Genomic DNA, 16,905 nt, shown 5'->3' with positions numbered 1-16,905 from the left:
TTAAGGAATGCCAAGAGTAAGGAACGCCATGCTTGAAAGAAACTTTTCATTTGGACTTAAATTTTGTACAATTTATAACTACGTACTTCTGTTAGAGAGAGAGAGAGAGAGAGAGAGAGAGAGAGAGAGAGAGGAAAAGGAAAATGCAGAACCACACTTTTCAGTCTCCTTGACTTTCCTTTCTTGCTGTCACGCCCTCTCCAAACAGCTAGGAGGATCTTGGGACCAAAGGGGCCTTCATTGGGAATGCAGTCAATTTGATACATTAAAATTACTCATATTTTAAATGTTACCTCATGAAGGGTAACCCATGTGAAATCTATGTATTCATCTTTTTTTTTAAAAAAAGCTTTTATTAGTGGTGGGGGGGTCAACGGGGGAAAAGAAGACATATGTAATACTTTAAACAATAAAAAATGTTTTTATTGATTTTTTTTTTAGAGAGAGAGAGAGGAAGGGGAGGAAGGAAGAGATAGAAACACTGATGGGCTGCCTCCTGCAAGCCACGTAGTGGGGAAGGAGCCCTCCTCCAAGCGAGGCATGTGCCCTGACCTGGAATCCTACGGGTGACCTCTTGGTGCGTGGGTCTAAGCTCAACCACTAAGCCATATCGAATGGGCTATGCATGAATCTTAATTGACAAGGAAAAACAAAAAAACAAAAATTACATGCCCTCAAATATTCACCAAACTTACAAAAAGTCCAGCGCAGGTTAGGGCAATAAGACAAAGCTTGTACGCGGAGTAAGTTTTATTGCAATGCCTGATATAATTGTTCTTCTCCGAATTAAACCTAAGTGGAAAGGGGTAGGTCGCGCGCCAGGGCAGGGGCGCCCGCCGCCCGTCGGTGGCCTGGAACGTTGCTGGGGCCACCGCAGCAGGGACGAGGCCTCAGCCGCGGGCCACAGCGCCCCCTCGCCGCCCGCGCGCACGACTTCGGGCCCGCACCGCTCCAGCCTCCCTGCGGCCAGACTGCCGGGAAGGTCCGTGTCTGCAGAGCGCCTGGGCCCGCGTCTGCCGCTTTCCCGGTTGGCCCTGAAGTCCTGGCCGCGTTTCTGGCGTTTCTCAGCGCTTGGCCTCGTGGGGAACTCGGCTTCTTGAAACGCGCACGTCCACGCCGCCTTGTCCTAAGTGCAGCGACCACTGTGGGGACAAGAAACAAAAAAGTGACCAAGTTAAACTCTTGTTTTAAAATGCATACACGGGGGGGGGGGGGGGGCTGGCCCATCCTAAATCTGGAGGTGCACATGACCCACGCAACTGTAAAAGCTGGAGCTGTCGAGGAAGTTCCTAGGTTTGCCTCTCTTGCCTGCCCGATTTCTCCCATTCCAGCTCGGAGGGCAAATGGAAAGAAGCAGTAGCCAAGTACCAGACCGTCCCACGCTCTCCGCGCGCCCAAAGCCCCTCTGCGCCCACAAGCAAGGCGTCCAGGCCCCTGCTCCCTGGGAGCAGCGCTCCCCGCAGTGACTGGACACGCAGTTCCAGCGAGTCCAGGCCACCCTCGCAGGTGGCCGTGCCAGGAGCCGCTGAGTCTGGCCTCGACACTTGCCGCATGTCTTTTCGATTGATTTTTCAAAGAGAAAGCCAAGCCAACTTTAATCTAAGAAAAGGAAAAGTGATTTTACAAAATCAGGGAGCTTTAAATCGAAACCGAGTTATATATTCCAGTAACAATGCAGACCGTGAGTTTTAATGTCTCTGCGTAGGCATTTTAATTTGCTACAGTCACTACCAATAAAAACGGCATGTAGTGCGATTCGACTGTTTAATAGTGCAAGGTAGACGGTTTTTATTAGTAGCAGGCAGCAGTATGGAAAATTTAGATTTCGGTGGAGGAGTGTAATTGCTGGGGGAAAAATACACTCAGGAAGAGGCTGTCTTTAGAATCAGCAGCACTGAGCAGAGAGGGAGCAGGCAGTGTTTCTGGAGTCTCACCCTGGGTGACGGAGAGACCCTCCAAAGCCACGTGCACTTGTCTGGTTAGATATTTAATTGATGTCAAAATCGACTGTATTCCCAGCTTAAGCTCCTGCTCCAAACTGGGGATGTTTTTGTAATAATTCGCTGTTTTCTGCCCGGAGGCAGAGACGGAGTGGGGAAAAGGGGATGGGTGGGGGGCCCAGCCCCAAATGCTAATGAAACCACAGCAGGAATTGGTCTTTAGAAATGGAAATTCTCAAGGCCAGTCTTTCTAGAAGATAAAAAGTTAGACCTGATTTTCTTCACTTAAACTATTTAATTGGAAGCAAATTGAATGGCTGCAATCTGATCTGTTGCTGCCAGTGCTTGTCATCCAAGTGTGTGCGACTCATTTAAGGCTTCTCCCTGGCTGAATTCCCTCTAGACAGACCAAAAATGTCATAGATCCAGTCGGTGGCATGCTCCACAGGGTGGCTGGGGCCTCTCTCAGGTTCTCTTTCTCTTTCCTTTTTCACTCTACAATAATTGATATAAAATATTGGCCCTGCACTGGACTCGGAGGTCCTACTTGGGGTGGAAGCATTGTTGGACCGCCCCTGCTGGGTTCTTGCAGTGGCCCAAAGTGCGTGAGAAGTGGTGTGTGTGGAGGAGAATGGGGGGTGGGGGGAGTGCTGTGCTAGAGGGCAAAGTGAAGATTGATGGATAGAGGGGGCAGGGCTGTGGTTTGTAGGAGTACTGTCGTGGGGAGCAATGGGGGCCGGGATGGGAGGGCTGAAGAAGGACGAATGGGTTGGGGGTTAGCAGAGAAAGGGGCTGGTGTAACTGCCTGGACCGCACCTAACAGGAGCGACAAGCCTGCAGGCCAAGGAGGACAATCTGCAACTGGTTCCCTTGGACTCGATGACGATCAAACTCTGCCTGCGCCTTGAAGGTTCCGGTGGCGGCTGGAGCCTATCGATCATGCGCAGCAGACTCGCTCTGCGCCCGTGCGACTCCGAGTCCCAGGGATACTCGGATCGGATAAAAGAGGCCCTTGCGAGATCTGCAGAGCCAACAGGGCTGGGGTGGGGGCGGAAGCGGTGTGGGAGGAGGGGAGCTGTAGGCCGGAGCTCCCGCCCAAGGTATTCCCCCCTACAGGTCACCCACCCGAGACGGCCCCGAGGAAGAGGCACCTGTTGGGTGGGCGCCGACATTCAGGCCTGCACACACCAGGTTCCCTGTGGAGCACCTGGGAGTGCCCTTCGGTGATTCCTGGCCTCCTCTTCGGCAGGACCCCGGTGGGAAAAGGGTAGAAGAGGGATGGGAAGTGGGGTTTTTCGGACGCTGCGGTCCCTAGCTAAGCCTCTCTTGGGCTCCGCGAGGCTCCTCTGGAGCCGCGTGTTACCTGAGCTACCTGCGCTGCCGACTGCTCCCGAGCCACCAGCTTTCTCCTTCCTGCCCAAGTGACAGCGAGGCTTCATGTCCTCTCAGAGAAGGTCGTCTATCCAGTGACAGTCATTCCCCTGAGTGTTTTACAACACAAGGCCGAAAGAGAACTCAAGTTATTAAGACAAAATAAAACCCTTTAGATGGTGAAGCACTGGCAGCGAGTGATAAAACGTTCCCATCCTAAGGTGCTAACACCCAGGGACCTAGTCTTCATCACGGACTTCGGGGCAGAAAGCTCACCTCTAGGCTCTCCTGGCTGGCAGTTCGCAACGAAGGCGCCCCGGATCCGGGTCCCGCGGGGACACGCTGGTCGGCGCGGGGTAGGCGACCAGACTCGAGGCCACGCGGGGCGCCTCCCACAGTGAGGCATAGTAGACCCAGCAAGGTGGAAGTGAGAGCCGCGCACGCCACCCCCAGGAAGATTCGGGCCGCCGGTGCCACCATCTAGCGGCCCCCATCACCCCGTAAGCTGTCGGCTGGGACACTGGGGTCCTGAGGGAAGTCACCTGGGTGGGCCTATTCCCGGTGAAGAGAGGGGCTCAGGCCCTTCCCCCAAGCGGACCAGCCTGGCCAGAATGCAGGCGGCCTCTAGCCTAATCATTTCGAGCTGATCTGGGGAGCGGGCCAGTGGCTGGGTTGGGACAGGATGGCAGGGGTGGGGTAAGAAGGGTGGCTAGGGCGGGAGTGGGAAGGGGGGTTGGGACTACGTGAGAGTAGGAGAGGGTGCGCGCCGGGGCGCGCTGCTCGGTCCCGCCAGGTTGCGGGGCCGCCAGCCGCGGGCTGGGGCTGCGCGAGAGGCGACTATGCCACAAAAGCCTTCGCGTCTCTCCCTCCTCCTTTCTCCCCCGCTCCCGCCTCCCTCTCCGCCTCCAGCCCCCCGCTTCTCCCCTCTCTTCCCCTCCCAGCTCCCAGCTCCTCCCCCAGCTGCGGCTAGGCAGCTGGAGGAGGCCTAGCAGGCGGAGCCGGGGAGGGGGCGGGCGCCCGAATATGCAGATGAGCGCGTGACGGACAGCTCAGCGTTCCAATGTCCCTCGGAAACTCGAGCGCTCCTTCCTCAACTCCTCACTCCCGACTTCAGATTCCCCCAAACCCCGACCGCCGGCCTGGCGCGCGGCTGCGCCCACCGGCTCCGCGCTGCCGCCGCCTCCGCCGCCGTCCCGCAGCTTCCCCGGCCTGTGCGCCCCGGCTAGTGCCCGGGCCGGCCTACCTCGGCCCGCGGCCCCCGCGCCCGCCGCCGCGCCGCGCCCGGGCCGGGCGTGGATGGAGGGCTCCGTGAGCCCTGCCCGCTGCTCGGCGTGACGCGGGCCCCGCGCCCACCATGTCCTACCCGCAGGGCTACCTGTACCAGGCGCCCGGCTCGCTGGCGCTTTACTCTTGCCCAGCGTACGGCGCGTCGGCACTGGCGGCGCCGCGGAGCGAGGAGCTGGCGCGCTCGGCGTCGGGCTCCGCGTTCAGCCCTTACCCGGGCTCGGCGGCCTTCACGGCACAGGCGGCCACTGGCTTCGGCAGCCCGCTGCAGTACTCGGCCGACGCCGCCGCCGCCGCCGCCGGCTTCCCGTCCTACATGGTAACCGCTCGGGCGGGCGGGGACGCGGGACACCGGACGTGGGGACCCTGATCAGAGCGCAGTCGAGCGGGCCTGGGGATCCGCGAACGGGGGCGCGGGGAACATGCCGTGGGCGGTGGCTCCGGCGTCGCCGACTCGGGCTGCTATGCCGCTGGCGGGACAAAAGTCCAGGGTGAGAGGCAACGCGGCCGGCAGGCGACGTTCTTGAGCCCGGCTGGGACCCGCGTCCCGCGCCGCCTTCCTTAGGCTACTTCCCAAAGAGCCTGGAAAGTGCGACTACGCTGGTATCGGGATCTCTTGTGATTTGTCCTTAGTTCAGGCACCGAAGCTTGGCGAGGGGTCCAGAGCGGGCTCAGGGCTCGCTTCTTTTGGCGCGGGGAGCGAGGGTCAGTGCCACTAGGACCTCCGGGGCGGCTGTGGGCGCTTAGTAGTTACTTGCGGGGCTTGCGGTGGGGAGTGGGGGGTGGGGGGGGTCACAGGGTTGGGGGGAGGGGCGAAGCATCCGCCAGGGTCTCTGGGGCCCGGCCCAACCCGATGTGGTCTGGTTCTTAAACTATCTCGAAGGCTGTGCTTTCGAAAAACGTGTCCGCGGGCCTGTGGCCCGCCAAGTACCTTCTCGGTTCCCTGGGCACCGAAAGCAGCTCCTGCTCGCGTACCCGGGGATGGTCCGCGCGCCTCGGGTCTGCTCCTGGGCCCGGAGGCGGAGTGCGTTTAGGGCGATGGTAGCATTTAGGTCGACACTGCCCGCCCTCGGTGGAATTCCAGGGCAGCGCCCGAGTAGCAGGGGCCTTGGTGATGGCTGCAAAAGCCTCAAATTTAAACGTTAAAGGCTGAATTAAAATGCTAATTGCCGCGTATTTGAAGAATTCGAAACGGTGACTGGCTTCTGAGTTGCAAATTGGATTTGCGGAGCTTTGGACTGGTGAATAGCGGAGCAGGGGCTGGGGTGATTTTTTAACCATATAAGGGCGGGGTAAGGGGGAGGCTTCAGTGCTTGAGAATCCAGAAAAATTTAGATATCAAGAAACTACCTTCGGCCCTGCGTGTTTGCGTGCGTCTATACTCGCGGCCCAGGGAATTTGCAGAGGAAAATAGACCATTTTAGGAAAGTGAAATAGTTCAAAAATTCGGGAATAAAACTGCAGCGCTTTTTGTGATCAACAGCTGGCCTTAATAACCCGCTGCGGTTTTTTGTTTTGTTTCGTTTTGTTTTCTGCTCTGCTGCTGCGGGAAGCGCGGCTCCACCGCGGGAGACTCACCGTGGGAAAGGCGGCCACGGGCGGGCCGAGGGGTTGCCTTTGGAGGTTGCCTGCCAGGTCCCCGCGCACCCCACTCACTCAGGCTCTTGTCGGTTCCAGGGCGCGCCCTACGACGCGCACACGACTGGGATGACGGGCGCCATCAGCTATCATCCGTATGGCAGCGCGGCCTACCCGTACCAGCTCAATGACCCAGCGTACCGCAAGAACGCCACGCGGGACGCCACGGCCACGCTCAAGGCCTGGCTCAACGAGCATCGCAAGAACCCCTACCCCACCAAGGGCGAGAAGATCATGCTGGCCATCATCACCAAGATGACCCTCACGCAGGTCTCCACCTGGTTCGCCAACGCGCGCCGGCGCCTCAAGAAGGAGAACAAGATGACGTGGGCCCCGAGGAACAAAAGCGAGGATGAAGACGAGGAGGAGGGTGATGCGGCCAGGAGCAAGGAGAGTCTGGATAAAGCGCAGGAGGGCACCGAGACATCCGCGGAGGACGAAGGTGAGCGAGACCTGGCGGGCTGCAAGTCCAGGGGAGTTTTCTTCCCAGGCGGGGCGCAGAGCTGAGGGAGGGGAGGACGCTGCAGGCCTTATAGCAGGAGTGGGCCTGTCAGCTAGAGGGCCTAGAAATTCCTCGGAGTGCTTTTCAGGGAGGCCATGCTCACCATAGGCCTTGGTAGGTTCTGGGTGGAGGTGAGAAATATTGTGGGGAGAGCCTGGTACACTGGGACGTGGGGCAGAGGGGTCCCGGGTGCCTGGGCTGCCCCACATGCCCCAGACGTTGCCCACATCCCTGCAGGGATCAGCCTGCACGTCGACTCTCTCACGGATCACTCCTGCTCTGCGGAGTCGGACGGGGAGAAGCTGCCTTGCCGCGCCGGGGACCCCTTGTGCGAATCGGGCTCAGAGTGCAAGGATAAGTACGACGACCTGGAGGACGACGAGGAGGACGAGGAGGAGGGCGAACGGGACCTGGCGCCATCCAAAGCCGTGACCTCGTCGCCGCTCACAGGCGTGGAGGCGCCATTGCTGAGCCCTCCGCCCGAGGCCGCGCCCCGCGGTGGCGGCGGTGGTGGCAAGACCCCCCTGGGCAGCCGGACGTCGCCGGGCGCGCCGCAGCCCGCCAGCAAGCCCAAGCTGTGGTCTCTGGCCGAGATAGCCACGTCGGACCTCAAGCAGCCAAGCGTGGGCCCGGGCTGCGCGCCGCCGGGGCTGCCCGCAGCCGCAGCGCCGGCCTCATCGGGGGCGCCACCCGGAGGCTCTCCCTACCCGGCATCCCCGCTGCTCGGCCGCCACCTCTACTACACATCGCCGTTCTATGGCAACTACACAAACTACGGGAACTTGAACGCGGCGCTGCAGGGCCAGGGGCTCCTGCGGTACAACGCGGCGGCCTCGGGCCCAGGAGAGGCGCTGCACGCGGCGCCCAAGGCGGCCAGCGACGCGGGCAAGGCAGGCACGCATCCGCTGGAGCCCCATTACCGGCCCCCGGGCGGCAGCTATGAACCCAAGAAAGGTAGGCTGCTGGGGCCACGGGTCCTCTGGGAGGGACAGCCAGCAGGGCCCGGATTGTCAGCACTCCCAAGCAACCGGGGGAAGGGGCTGGGAGACCTGTGGATGTGCAGGGGGAACCTTTGTCACTTAGAAGAGAGAGGAAAAACACAGGATGTACCACCCTTTGACTAAAAGTTAGGAGTGAAGGCAGGCGGAGGTGATGACTGCAAAACGAGGTGGGAAGGACCAAGTGATCCCTGCCTTGCAATGAGACCCACCTCATTATTATTTACTATTTACTTATTTATTTATTATGATGGCCAAGGCAGCTAGTTTTAGTTTGCCAAACACAGACTGCCACAAAATTCGAATTGTAGTTTGTTTCCCCGCCGACTGAGCTTAGGCTTTGGTGTGTTCTGTTGTTAATAGTATCTCCTTCTGCCTTTCGCTGGAAGGAAACAAAACGTTCCAGTTATTCCCAGAGGTCTTAGTTCTTCAAAATAGAAAACCGGAGCCTTATTCCTTCCTCTCCCTTTCTCTATATTTCCTCTGTTGCTCATAATTCAGACTTGAGCTGGTAAGACCTGAAAAAGGAGCTCAAGGGGGTAAAAAATGAGAACTCAGAAATGTGACCAAAATCTGCCTCTGACACAGTGGTGGTGGATGCTCAGGCTCCTATTACTGTTTGTCCCATACAGGGAGCAGGCTTCCTGGGTGTGCGGGCTGGTGGCTGTGCTGCTGTCTGGGAGATAGATGGCTAAGGGGTTGGTTCTGACTAACTGCCCCCTCCCCTGACAGATGCCAGTGAGGGCTGCACCGTGGTTGGTGGGGGCATCCAGTCCTACCTATAGAAGGGCCGTGTGTACAGCAATACAAGTAAGTGGGCCCCCTGGTGTTTCTGCCCACGCTGGGGGAGCCTCCCTGCACCAATTGCTCTGAAAACTTCCTTAATGTCTATTTCTTGCTTCTTGTCATGGGGTCTGAAGACAGCATCGCAATCTTCTTGGTCTTTTTCCCCCCTTTATGTGGGAGAGGAGTTTTTCTCTTTTATAGACTCCCTCTTTTTCTGCTCAAGTTCTGCTTTGAAGAATCACTCTCTCTATATATATGCTCTTTTCTAAGTCTGGGAATTGTGTGCAATATGGAGTGCTTTTGCTCCACTAGACACGGAATAGACACTTGCTTTGATGAGCTAGTGTTACTGAAACTTGGTATCAGAAACCTTTCCAGATGATGTTTGCATAGTAAGACTGAGAGACAAGAAGCACTCCTCTGTTATCAGGCCCATCCCCCTTCCCCCCCTCCTCCGCCCCCCCCACCCCCACCCAGTCCAGATGGACTCAATAGGACCCTGCAGATCCTCTGGCTCACAGCAGTTTTAAAAAATGCCTATTTTACAAATAGGCAAAATTACTTATTTCACTTCTTAAAGGTGGGAAAGAGGCCAAACCCTTTCAGATGACTCCTTTTTATAATGTGATGATGTTGGTGTGAAACTGAAAGATTTGGGATGATTTGGTTTTTTCCTTGGTCCACAGGTAGGTGTCACAATTGCTTTGGAAAAAAAAAAGTCAGCAGGCCATTCTTTCTTCCCAAGTTCATAAATACACAGACGTAAAAAGCCGCGCTCACCCGGACCGCATCTTGTGCCACTGTAAAGGAAGGAGCCACAGAGCACTGTCAACTCAGACTAACCGAACCGAACAGACTTTTGTTGGATAGACGTGAATTTGTTGGCATAGTATAGCTTCCCCAATGTATGTGTGACTTTTGAAAACAATCTTTTTTCTCAGGATATCTTGAATTGATCACTTCATTGCCACGGTATATATGCTATAGGTGTGATAGGATTTACTGTAAAATTTATTTGTAAAAGATGTACACAGTAGAAATAAAACGTGATTGAAGAACTTGAGTACTTAAAAAGTGGAAACAAATTTGATATTTATTTTTATAATGATATAAAGCTTCTAGTAATTTATGCAAGTTGTATTGCAATGGAATCTAAACTTTTTGTAAATAAATTCTGCCTGGTTTTTATTTGAACATTGCTGGTTATACAATCTTTGTTGGTTGTTTAACAATAATTCTTTACTAATTTATATCTTAAATTGTAAATAAAAACAGACTAGACTATAGCAATATGGTGTTTGGGGCTCCTTTTTCTTAAAAGAGTGCTCTGGGTAGAGAGCCCCAGTGATAGCAGTGACAGCAGTCCCCACCCCAGGTGATCTGACCTCAGGCTTTTTAAAGATAATGTGTAAAATAACCTCCCCTTTCTGCTCATAAAAAAAAGGGGGGGGGACAGATGGAAGAGAAATAAGCAGTAGGGAGATACCTGTGATTTTTAGATTATTTATATACACATGTATTGCAAGAAAATTAAAATTTTGTTCTCTGAATATGCAAAATACTTGTTAGTGTAAATATTTTTTAAGCTTGGCAAAATAAAATGACCTGACATCCCTGTGCTTTAGGATCCATTTAATATTTATTTATTACCTCCTCAGTAAAGTAAACTGGAAAATTGTGGTAACATGGATAATAAAGAGTTACACCCCCACCATAAATTACTGATGGAAATGATTATTTATTTTAAATAACTTTAAAGCCTAAATTATCCAAATTGGCATAGAGTATTCAGATTTACTGAATGACTTCTTAACTCTCCTTTTCATATAACTCACATTAAACACAAGGTGAAAACTGGGAGGAGAGATTTATTTTCCTCTCAGTGGCTCTCACCCTTGCCCTGGGGGAAAAGAAAAGCTTAAACACCCTTAGACTATTGCCTCATTATTGTGTTACTCACTATCTAATTATAGGACAAATCTAGAATTTGTAGGCAAGTAACATATTTCCTTTGATTAGTATCATAAAAGCAGGAAACTTGTCACTTTAATTTTCAGCAAAATTATATGGATATCCATATAATATAATTTCAGAAAAGAAATGAACAATCATTTATTTCCCCTGCAAAGATAAATTGAGTGAATATAACTTACGGTTATAAAACAAGAATAATAGCTCCTCAGATTGCCCTTTAATCAATCATACACTTATTTTTCAAGAGGTTCATCTATTTTATTCCGTGATTAATAATGCTGCAGCATGAGCACATTATTGCATCCCAGCGGGGGACGTCCCGGGTGCTTTTAGCTGCTTTGGAATGGTCAGTTGGGGTTCATTATGGGCTGATATTGAACAATTTATAAAATCTTGTCTAAACATCTGCCAGCTCAGATAGGCCCATGTGTCTGAGGATGGGAAATTGCTGGACCGGTTGATATTGACAAACGGATCTCTCTCCAGTGGCTTTTTGTGCTGTAGAAATTAGTGGCCTCTTGCTGGGGTCTTGTTAGAAAGGGTATTTGAAAGTAATCTTAGGTACTTGAGGCAAAGCTAGGAGGCTGTGAACTGGACACTGACTGGGTCATGGGAGGAGTGGTTGTGGTTTGTGGAGGAAAGGAGCAGATTCAGTTTTCGGTTTTCTGTGACTTAGGCATTTTGTTGGCTTTGAATATATAACCCTTTGGAGGTTAGACTTAACGAGAATATTTAGGGTCCAGAACTCGTTCTCTCCTTCCTGCCTCCCCAAGTAATAGATGAGGAGAGGTTTGGAGCTGAGCTCTCTCTCTCAGGGACAGGAAGGTTGTTCACGTGGGCGCCTGGCCACTGGGGCAGTGTGTCTGGAGGAAAACAAATGCCCATCTGTGGAAGTTACAAGGAGCTGCTGGGGCATCTTTGCTTGTTTTTGTTTGAGACATAAAACCTCATAGAATTTCTGTGAAGATAATGATCCCCCCCTGCAGATAGCATTTTTAGATTACAATATGAAGCTGATAAGTCGTTGGCTTTTATTAATATTAGCCATCTTTCCGAAATCAGCGGGGAATACAACACACATGGAGGCAATATCTCTGTTTTATGTAATATTCTAAGTTAACTATTTTGCAGACTGCAGTGAAAAGGATGAAAGTTAATGATATTTAACAAATTAAACACTGAAAGACCATACAGCCTCATTAAGATACTGGAGACACTCCATCTCCTAAAGTGTGGCGAGTGCGAGTAGAAAACCCCAGCAAAAATTGATCTCCGTGCATATGTTCAGAAATTGAAGCCTGGATAAAAGCTGCCTCCCTTTGGAACAGAAGATTGTGTTACCTGGACATGTGATACATCCCCCCACACAGGCACACACCCCAGACAGACCCCATTCTCAGGGACAACTGCACCTTTCAATTGGTGAAAACTCAAAGCAGCTCAGGAGATTAGCCCAGGCTAACGAATCTTCTTTGATGTTTATATGCCCAACAAATTATCAGAGATTTCCATAACTTACCCACCCTGCCTCCTGACCTGGATTTCTTCCTGGAGAACTTGATTTTTAAATGTACGCTAAGAACATAAAACCTGCAGGTGTTTAGAGGGATCTTTTTAAAGAAATGCAGAGTGATTTATGAGCTCTTCGCCATGCAGATCTTTAGTTAAGATGAAGGGAGGTGGGGGTGAGGAGGTATCTTTCATTGGGGAAGGATTAATGGGGTCTAATTTTATTTTTGCTTTAAAATCTAGTTAATTAAAAATACAGTCGCCAGCCATGTGCAGTTGTTCCCGGAGGCGGGCACACGCGGAACCCGGAGCCACGCAAGCCACTGGGTGCTGGCCTGGTCACACTCCCGGCTCCGTGGCCCCTCTGCCCTCTGCAGTCCGGGGTTCATTAGAGCTGATTTATCGGAATTCGCGCTTTAATCTCAGGTGGGCCAGGAGGCCCTACGCTGCCGAGAGCACCGGGAGCGCATGCCCGGCGGCCGCTGCCTCCCGCGCCCGTCAAATGTCAACATTTGTTCCCAATAAAAGAGTTATTGTTTCTGCAAAGCTGCCCAGCCACTGCCTTTGAAACTTGAAAAGAACTTCATCCACCTTTGTCTGATGCGAGGCAGGAGGGGAGAGGCGGAGCGGAGGGTGAGGACTGGAGCCTGTCCGCGCTGCCTGGAGTCCAGGGGGCGCCTGCCTGCACCCCCACGCGGGCCGCTGGAGCTCATGCGGGCTACGCTCTGCACGCGTTTATCAGGTATCTGGGGACTGGGCGCGGTGCAAACCACTGCAAAAAAAAAAAAAAAAATTCCCACAAAACACAGGAATGCAGCAGCCGCGCGCAAAACCCGCGTGAGTTTTAGGGTCATTTAAAATTGCACTAAATTATTTATTAAAAAGGCTAAGAGTAAAGGGGACCTTTCATTTTTTAATGTTTCGTTATAAATGTGCCCTAAACTTCCACTGCTAGAGTTGAGATAAACAGACATAAGTTTAAAAAGCATTCCAAGCCAATTTCTCTTTTCAGAGTCAACCCTTTTCATATTTAAATACACTGAATTTTTAGGAAGTTCTTCCGAATAGCAAAGCAATATACAATGATTATCCACCATGTAGGTTTTCTTTAGTTACCCAGTACATTGAAATTCCAAGGAAAACGTCCCTTTTTTTTTTACTACAAATTAAGGATTTAAATAGATCTTTAAATATGTGTTTTTACTGCTTTTACAAAATATAACATTTCAAACATTTTTAAAATGTGTTAACCCAAGAGGCAATCTTGGGAACAATACACGTTTGTGATATGTGGCTATTATGACTAACACCATTTGAATTTCTACATATCGCAAAGGAAACATGTCTCTTTGATGTATTTTTCAAACCTTTATGTGACAAATCCCTGCAGATATTTTAAAGGCTTATTTTAAGGAGAAGTAATCTATGACAATATACTTTTCCAGTTGCTGAAAATTACTTTCTATTGGCCGCAATGAAAGCACAGGCCGGCCCTCCCCTTTGGTTTGGCTAGAACTCTAGGGAAATGGTATCCAATGTTATGTGCTTGGACTGCAGCCTTTGGTGGGAGAGGGAGAAGAAACCTATAACCTCAGTTTTACCTGCAAACACCCCCATTTGCATGCTTCACCTGCTACTCCTGCCAAGAGAGAGAGTCTCCACTAACACCTCCCCCCCCACCCACATACACAGAGTAGGCCTGTGTCCCTCTCCTGAGGACAGAGCGGTCTCCCTCTTTCTAAGAAAGGTAGAAATTGAAGATGTTATAAAGGAAGACTATACTGGCAATGTAATGAAATGAGTTATGAAATCACTGTCCTCTGTTCTGTGCAATCCCAGGAACAAGGAAAGAGGAAGAACGTTTTTGTTTAAGTTTGGCCCCAAGGTAAAAAGGAAAAGTTGTTTGTTTTTAAGGTGTCCCAAAGTAACTTTGTTCTATAAGAAACTGAAGGCAAATGAAATATAATATTCTTAAAGAAGCGACTGTGAGGTTTGGGGCTGACTCCCAATGTGAACGGAGTTGATCTCCATAGGAAATGCCCACAGGGAAGAAACAAAACAATGCTACACAAGCACGTGCATCCTTGTGGGGAGATAAATTGACAATTTATCCAGTGTAACTCCTGATCAATTATTAATCTTTAGTGTCAACAACAGGGCTATAATTACCTTTGGTTATTTTCATATTTATTTTTTCTTTTCTCTGATCCGGTAATTAGTTAATGCTTTTGAGTAATGAACCTAGAGACCAGGCCCTCTGGGCCCCTCCTTTTTGATGACCTTTAGGGAAAACACATTCACCCTCCTGTTCTCAGACATCCCTTGCCTGTCTTCATTCTACCACACGGCACCTTTTTTTTTTCTCCTCCCTGCCATAAATAATGATTCTAGAGGAAAAGGGGAAAATGACAAACAAATAGGGCGCAGCTGGAATTAATAAGGCTGATCAAAGTTAGAGGGGCTGGGACTGCTTGCAGCAGCGCAGGTCTGAGGTCCAGAAAGGTGCCAGCAGTTCTTGCCTTCCCTCCAAGATCAAGAGAAAGGGCAAAGCGGACATTTAACCCCTGACTTACTCTAATAGGGGAGGGGTGGTCCGGGGAGGATCCTGCAAACTCCGGTTTTCAGGCCTTGCTAACTCCGGCAGGGCGGCGGTCTGGCCTGGGATGGAAAGGGCGCTATGCTTTCGCCCAGCGCGGGTGCAGGTCCCGAGTGTACTCCGCTCCCACCTCACCTACCGCCCGGGGCCGCGGAGGAAGGGATTCCTTGGAAGGTTATGGGGTGAGTTAGGAGTTGAGCCGGGGACAAGTAGGTGGCCCGGGAGGCGGAGCAGCCGCTCGGTGCCGGAGAGGCGTGGAGGAGAGAGGCAGTGTCAGCCCAGAGAGCTGCTCCGCTGCATGGAAGGAAGACCTAGGTTGTCACCGCTGTCGCCCTTACGCCTTCCAAACGCCAGCGGCCTTGGGCAAAGGTACGGGCGCCGGAGGAGCCCGCTGAACACGGTGGGCCTGCTCCCTGCCCACCTTATCCCGAGGAGCCCTGGTGCCCGAGCCTCCTTAATGCACGTACAGCCCCGCCAGGCTGAGCTCCGAGCGCGCGTATTTTGTTCCCACATAACTGTAATCATTTCCACAGGGAATTGCCCCCCCCCCCCCGCCCATGCTCTCCAGTGCCCTGGAGCGGCCGAGCTGGGGACATCCTTCAGCGTACACCCCCAAACCCGTTTCTGTCCTGTACCCGCCAGCGCAGCGCCGCCACGTGTGCGCTTCATTGGTCCTAAGGGGGCGACTAGACTTAGGCGGGTGACCAAGCAGCAGCAGGACAAGGGAGAGTGGACAACCCGGCTCGCGTTGCCGCGAGGTCGCAGCTGGGAGCGCTTGGCCAGGTGGTTGAGGCGGGGCGTGGAGGAGAGGGCAGAGCCGGACACTGGGAAACTCCCTGCAGGAGGCTGCGCCCCCAGGGCCCGGCGGACCTGAGGCCCAGGTCCAGCGCCTGCTGATGTTCTCCCGCCACTGTCAGGCCCCCTGCTCTTCGAAGGGAGAGGGCGTCTGGGGCCCCCGAGCTCCCGCCACCGACATGCCTGTAGGACCGAGCTCCTGGAGGAGGCCCCACCCGGGGCTCCCCCACTCCCGCCCCAGGCTGCATTCAGGTGACCCCCAACCTGTCGGGCTCCCTCAATCCAGCTCCTGGTCCCAGTCAGGCTCTTTTCGGTGCTGGCATCTCCCAGGCCCTTCTCTGGAGCTCTCCCCTCAGCAGCTTCCCTGCTTCCCTGTCTTTCACCGCTTCCCGGCCTCCAGTCTCGGGGGGCAGGCTCGAGGTATCCAGACCCGCTCCCGGGAGTGCTGGTTGGGTACAGGGCCCCACTGCGCCGCAGAGGCGGGGGTTGCGCGGCAGAGGGACCCGGCGGGCCGCCGCCACGAATCGAAAGCCTGGCGGCTTCCTAGTTTGAGATGGAGGCCATCACGCAGGTTGGGGGGACAGCTCTCCTCTGCAGCCCTCCAAGCGTCCAGGACGGGGCACCTTCCTCCCGCCTTCTCCTTGTCCCCTTCCTTTCCTAATCCCCCCTGCGTGCACCCCAGTTCGTAGAGTGGGGTAGCGGCACACACACTCTCGTAGCTGCGGTTCGGTTCACACAGGCCTTCCTGCAAGGCCCCGACGGTCCCGCGGCGGCAGTGACCACGGGGACCCACACCCTGGCCTCCGTCCCCAGGACCCGCGCGGAGCCCGGTGTTTGAGGACGGCCTCGCGAGCGGCGTCCGCGGGAACGCCCTTAGACGAAAGGAGTGAGAGCCGTAAGTCTCTGGCGTCTCCGCAAGACTCCCGCAGGCGAGTGGCCAGTGAAGTTTCTCTTTTTAAAGAATTTTTCCAGACATGTCAGGGCTCGACAGCACAAATGTAGTTACCTCGACACACTCGTTCACTCTCGGCGCTCCTCCTAAAAAGACGGCTGGAGGGCTTCCTGGAGGTGGTGACTGAGCCAACATGGACGCAGCGCAGTCCTCGGCCCGGATGAGGGCGCCCGCGAGCACTCTAGATCGCCTGGGTTTCGCCCTGCGACAGGCCCCCAAGGGCAGGCTACAGAATCAAGGGGGAAATGTTATTTTAACATCTGATTCTTTTCTCCAACCCAGTCCCTTCCCCACCCTTTCCTTCATGGGACCCGGATAGGCAAATTCGGTGGCCATTTCTTCGGATGGCCACTGGTGGTTTTGAACTGGGAGGTCAGCGATGGTAGGTCAGGTGCAGGACCCTAGGAGCTACATCTCCCACAGGTTGTAGAGGATCCTTGCTTGCAGGACGGATAGGAGGCCACAGGGGATGCCCTGGGTTGGGGCTGAGGGCAGGTGAGGATAGGATCTGGGGTGGTGGTGTGGTTTGTTGCCTTTGGGGGATCCCTGTTGTTGATCTG

At 53.3% G+C, this 16,905-nt stretch overlaps 1 protein-coding gene and 1 long non-coding RNA gene across 2 annotated transcripts; one reads left to right on the top strand and one right to left on the bottom strand.

Moving 5' to 3' along the window:
* Window positions 1-404: 404 nt before the first annotated feature.
* LOC308253005 lies at window positions 405-4,191 on the bottom strand. Its single transcript, XR_013961088.1, has 3 exons — window positions 3,588-4,191; window positions 3,304-3,421; window positions 405-1,142 (listed from the first exon to the last, which is right to left on the bottom strand). It is a non-coding gene; the product is annotated as an uncharacterized lncRNA (long non-coding RNA).
* Window positions 4,192-4,433: 242 nt separating this feature from the next.
* IRX2 (iroquois homeobox 2) lies at window positions 4,434-9,803 on the top strand. The gene is made up of 5 exons (XM_080678022.1): window positions 4,434-4,914; window positions 6,273-6,675; window positions 6,973-7,689; window positions 8,466-8,543; window positions 9,206-9,803. Exons 1-4 carry the CDS (start codon window positions 4,666-4,668, stop codon window positions 8,516-8,518), a joined length of 1,422 nt encoding a protein of 473 aa, XP_080534148.1. The 5' UTR covers window positions 4,434-4,665; the 3' UTR covers window positions 8,519-8,543; window positions 9,206-9,803.
* Window positions 9,804-16,905: the final 7,102 nt, after the last annotated feature.

This window comes from Plecotus auritus, assembly GCF_963455305.1.
Source record: "Plecotus auritus genome assembly, chromosome: 7".
Classification (NCBI taxonomy): domain Eukaryota; kingdom Metazoa; phylum Chordata; class Mammalia; order Chiroptera; family Vespertilionidae; genus Plecotus; species Plecotus auritus.
This window is presented reverse-complemented; position numbering and strand designations above follow the sequence as displayed.